The sequence below is a fragment of the Chelonoidis abingdonii genome, chromosome 1 (genome assembly GCF_003597395.2).
Source record: "Chelonoidis abingdonii isolate Lonesome George chromosome 1, CheloAbing_2.0, whole genome shotgun sequence".
Taxonomy (NCBI): domain Eukaryota; kingdom Metazoa; phylum Chordata; order Testudines; family Testudinidae; genus Chelonoidis; species Chelonoidis abingdonii.
Genome location: NC_133769.1, coordinates 273,069,354 through 273,074,807, shown reverse-complemented (window position 1 = coordinate 273,074,807; position 5,454 = coordinate 273,069,354). Strand labels below are relative to the sequence as shown.

At 42.7% G+C, this 5,454-nt stretch overlaps 1 protein-coding gene across 1 annotated transcript in view; it reads left to right on the top strand.

Moving 5' to 3' along the window:
* Positions 1-5,454, top strand: part of IPO5 (importin 5) — a 115,651-nt gene that overhangs the window by 37,691 nt on the left and 72,506 nt on the right. Inside the window, 4 exon segments of the mRNA XM_075064749.1 lie at positions 2,942-2,963; positions 3,456-3,608; positions 3,703-3,824; positions 4,457-4,553. Of these exon segments, the coding sequence (XP_074920850.1) occupies positions 2,942-2,963; positions 3,456-3,608; positions 3,703-3,824; positions 4,457-4,553 (394 nt within the window).

Sequence of the window (5,454 nt, the reverse complement as noted above, 5' to 3'; positions counted from 1 at the left end):
ATTTTTTTCTAACTGGTAATACTGCAAATTCTACTTGAGATCTGAAAACCCAAGTGGTCATTTTTCATATCACTTCTACACCAGTAATATTGCAGTTTGACCATAGCAGACTAACTTGTTGATGCACAAGGTAGAATAAAATTTAGCTCTACTGTGCTGCATTTTCTCAACAGCACCGTTATTACTAAAACTTGTCAGGAAGAAAATATCTTCTCCCTCTGTCTGAAGATATTTGTGACAAATAACATTTTCATATTTACTGTACTGGTTTCTGACCTCCCAGGCCAAGATACATTGCATCAGTGCATCTTCCCAAAAATACTAGAGGCAGTTCAGAATTCTTCATGAGGCTCTGGTCTTAACTTCCTTTCACCCTCGTACCAGATTCTCTGCCAATGGCTGTGCGAACAGCAGTTCAATGCTATCTTATCTATTGCAGCCCTAGCTTTAAAGGATGATTTTGAGACAGCAACTAGCAAAATCTTTTTCTCACCTTATCCTTTTGGCTACCCTCTGACCTCCTTCGTCCATTTATTGCCCCTCTCCCTATGGCTGAGCTTGCCAATCGAAGCAAGCAGAGGGGCTCCATTTGTGAAGAGACTCTTGAGATACTCTTGGGAGAGTTCTGTCACAGCTGCTTTCAGTCTGTGGACCCTTACTGTACTGGGTAAGTCTGTTGGGTCTGTTGCTTCCCTGCCATACTGTTTAAGACTTTTATGGATACACTTCTGTTTGGGAGTCAGTTCTCTTCGCACATTGGGACAGATAAATCCAAACTAAAATTTTACTCTTTTAAAAAAAAAAAGAATAGTTTGAATGTGCAAAACTGGTATACCCACTCTAGACAAACAGTTGAAGAGGGGAAAAGGGTCCAAAACAGTCTTTGGCAGGTCAAGTTATTTTGGTTTGACCTTATTAGTCGCTTTATAGCGGTCTCTATCACCTCAGAAGCTTGCCTTGCTGAGAAGAATCATTTCAGGGTGGATTAGAGCGGAGCAATATTGGTATTACAGGGACAAGAGGAAGTTAAAGTAGTCAAGACAGGAGATGTCAGGGGATTTACACAGATGTTCTAGCAAAGACAAAGGTTCAGCTCTTCAAAATACTCCCTAAAAGAAGGCCATCCCAGTTGAAGAAAAGGATCCCATCATAGCTTTTGTATACCTCTGTGCCCCTGTGCAAACTGTCTTCACTTGTCGGTGAGGGTTAAAAGATTTTGACTTTCCAGCAGTATAATGAAAGTAAGCTGTTTGTGGTGGGGTTTTTTTTCAGCTCATAGACATTGGATTAATAAGACATTATATTTAAACCCCATCTATCTGGGATGCCCTTTTGTTCATTCTTCCTATATCATAAACTACTGTTCAGTGCAAAATTTGATTAATTTCCTTGAGTCATTCTGTACCTCTGTTTTTATGGTCTGCTACACTCTGTTACCTAGTTACATGTTCTGTATTTTGAGGGTTTATTTATTTATTTTTTCCTGGATCTTGTCTCTTCATGAGTGTACCTGAAAATTGGTTCCCTTGAAATACATACAGTAGATCACTAGTCATGTACCTTTTTGGAGTTGAAGCTTCAGTAAATCTTAACTTCGCAAATTACATACTTCTCTTTGAAAGAAACTTACTGACCCTGAGGGCCACGTGGTTCCACTCTGTGGGCACTACTCTGTACTAGAGCAATCAGATTGAGAGCTTGAAGATAGATTTCCTAGTCAATGCTTTGAGTGTACAGATTCATGTGTGGTGATGTATAACAGCTATGTCTTTACAGAACCACTTACAGGTAAAATTTACTTTTCCTTGCTTTGAGCTACATTTTGTGAAGTTGAGCAATATATAAATAAAACAAAGCAAATGTGTATGGGGAAGACAAGGTTTTTAAAACAAACAAGATTGCTGTGTCCTTGAGCCGATCATTGGCCTTGGAGTCAGCATTGTTCATCTTGGGAAGACCTCCCTGGAATCCAACATGAAAAGAGCAACTATTCAGCATTTATACAGCATCATCCACGGATGCACAGTGGGCTGTCTTGGATGCCCCAAACATAAGCTTTCTTGGCACAGTGACCCATGCAACACCTGAACCTAGTAAGCTTGGCTCCAGAGGTGGTATGGAAACCCAAAGTCAGGTAGCTCTTCATACAGCATGGTTATGTGGGAGTTACTGGTAGTGACGGTCTTTCTTCCATTCTGTCAGATCCGGTAAGCTGATCTCAATGAAGTGTGTGTGGCAGTGTCCAGATAGGATTTCTGTTGCACAGTTGGTGGCAGGGTGCATCCCGGATATTCCTGAACAGTGTCAAGTGTGGCATTTGCTGTACCTTGGTGATCAGTTTGGTTGCATTCTGATGCTGATTGTCAGCGGGATAAATATTTACTAGGACTGGTAACATACACAATTTTTGTTGGCTTCAACGTGCCTGTAACAATTCTCATGGAATGATTAAGCTCTTTTCTGTTAATTTAGTGTTTGCAGAATTTAACCAAACTGAGACACAATGTTCTCCAGCTGAATAGCAGAGAGTGAGCCCCAAATTATGCAGTGTTAGCATACTAGATCCCAGATAAACTGGTAGGGTCTAAAGTTTTTGCTCTTGATGTTTTGCGCTACTTTTGGGGGGAGAGGTGTGTATGTGAGTGAGTGGTCTTGGGTGACCGCTAGATACACTGGCTTTGGATCACATGCCAACCACTAACCATTCACAAAGATGTTAAGCTTAAGTTTGCGCTGAGCATGGTGTAAGTGGAAGCATGTTGACATGGTTTTCATTTCCATGATCAAGATCATCGAAGACCAAGTACAATGCCCATAAACCACCTGGAGATGGTATTTGGTAGGTCATTGATGGGCACATTAAATAAAGTTGGTGCCAGCACCAAGCCTCGTGGGAGTCCGTTCTTCCGTAATCTCCAGGTGCTGGTTTTGTGGCCCAGAGCCACCTGATAATGCTAGCGATGGTACAGTAGGCCAAAATTATTAGGGGGCTGGTACCCAACCACTTCAAAGTCGTTGAGCCTTATGATGTCATAGTAGTCAGATGTAGATGGTAGACTCCACATTGGTAAGTTGGGTCCAACATAAGTGGTTCAACCATGGTTTTTCCACGAAGGCTGTAATTTGAGATAAAACCAGATATTATAGCTGACTGGCAATAAAGGAATTAATGTGGGTTTGCTAACAGCAGATCACATCAACATTGTGGCAGGAGGCAGTGTTTTAAAAAGAGTGCTTTGTGACTCTTAAGCAATGGACATTCAACTGTAACACCTTGAGGGAAGGGTCAAAATTTATAGCATTTCCTTGTCTTTGTCTATATCCTCAGTAACTGTGATCCAATAATCTGACAACAATAGATTTTTAACCACTTTCGTTATATACTGCAGTGCATTTCCTCCCATTTTGTTTTAATACACATTGAAAAAGGGTAATGATGAGTGTGCTTATGTGAGTTTTAAAACTGCTCACCCAGATATCTTACATGATCTCTGCGTGGGCTAGAATGTGCAAAATCCTTGGAAAAGAATTTCAGCAATACCTTCCTGTCGTCATGGGGCCTTTAATGAAGACTGCGTCAATTAAGCCTGAAGTTGCTCTACTAGACAGTAGGTTATAACAATTACTTTATTTTGAGAAATCTTTTAAATAAAAGATTTGGCAGCATTTGTAGACCTATTTCTTTTTTTCTTTCTACAACAGCCCAAGATATGGAGAATATGAGTGATGATGATGGTTGGGAATTTGTAAACCTAGGAGACCAGCAAAGTTTTGGAATTAAAACTGCAGGCCTTGAAGAAAAAGCAACTGCATGCCAGATGCTGGTAGGTAATGGGAAATCATGGTCAGCTACTTCTTGCTAGGTTTTAAATTAGTAGTTAAAAGTCAATAATGAAATCTGAATCCCATATGTATAAGTATTTTATTCTTGCAGTACTAGAGTGTGGTTGGGCAAACTTTTTTGTGGCCAAAGATAACTCATTCGTCCAACTTACTGCTTGCATTCAAATTTAAGTAGTTTTCATTTTTAGGTTCATATTGCTGTCATTTAGGTTTCAAACTCCGCAGATGACTTACGTATTTTTAAGTTTTTTTCTATTGGTCTTAAGTTCTGTTAGCTTTTATAAAAATTAAGCCTTGAGGCAGATGTAATGAGTGTCCTTTCAGATGTTAGCAAAAGGAGCCCTAGAAAGAGAAAATTCTGTTATGTATCATAAAGTATATACATTTAGTCTAAAATATTCAGCCACTAGTGAAAAAATATACTCTGCCATCTAGCTCTTTCCAGATATCACGGTAAAGTGGTAAATAAATGCATTCTAATGTGGCTTTTCCATTAACTCTGACCTTACTCTGGTGGTCTGTTATCCTCCTTGAACATTTCATTGTTTAAAATTTTAGAAGTAATGCTTTCACATGAGTGCTGATAATGTTAAAATTACCTTTTTTGTTTCAGGTTTGCTATGCTAAGGAATTAAAAGAAGGATTTGTGGAGTACACAGAGCAAGTTGTAAAACTGATGGTTCCTTTGTTGAAATTCTATTTCCATGATGATATCCTTTTTAGTATAAAAAAAAAAAAGAAATTTAACTAGCAGTTTTGGGTTTTTTAGAAGTAAACTTCAGCTATGCTAGTCATCTTCCATAAATGGAGAAGTAAGTCAGCAGTTTGTTATCTTAGTTCAGGAAGTGATCTATAGCAGGGGTCGCAACTATGGAATTCGATGTTTGCTGGCACGCAGCTGCAGCGGGAGTCCTGCGCCTCCGCGCCCAGTAGCTTCTGCCGTGAGTGAACGAACCCAGGCCGGCAGGAGGACTACACGATCAGGAGCCCAGATTCCAGAGCACTACGAGGGGAGAGCCCAGGGGTGGGGCGGATGCGTGGGACTGCTGCCCACATTTCAGTTGGGGGTGGGTCAGAGGAAGGGCAGTCAGGGACAAGGGGTGGGGTTGGGGGTTCTGACGGACAGGTGGGTTGGGGAAGTGGGAAGAGTGATGGGTGGGCAGGCAGGGCTGTCCCCTCTTTGATTGTTGAATATATGGACGGGGACACGTGGGCTGGGCCCGCATTACATCCACGCATGCCTGTAGGAAGCCCCAAGGGGGCGCCGGGGCCACAAGCCGGCGGAGGTGGCAGGGGGGCGCGGCTGCTCCCTGCGAGTGGCGGTGCCGCCGCCTCGCCTATTTGCAGGGCTCTGTGCCCGCCAACCCAACGCGGGCGTCTCCATGGCTGAGGTCTGCTGCTGCTGCAAGCGTGATGCTCTGGCTCTCCTGTGCCTCCGAAGGCGGTCTTCCCTTGCGAGCTGCGTGCAGCAGCCCAAATCTGGCAAAGTCAGTGAGTGGACTCGGCAGGGCCACGGGGTGGGGGTGGGATAGGCTCGACAGGGTCTGTGGCGAGATCGAGGGGAGTTCAGGGTGTGGGTGGAGGGGAACCTGTCTGGAAGCACCTCGGGCG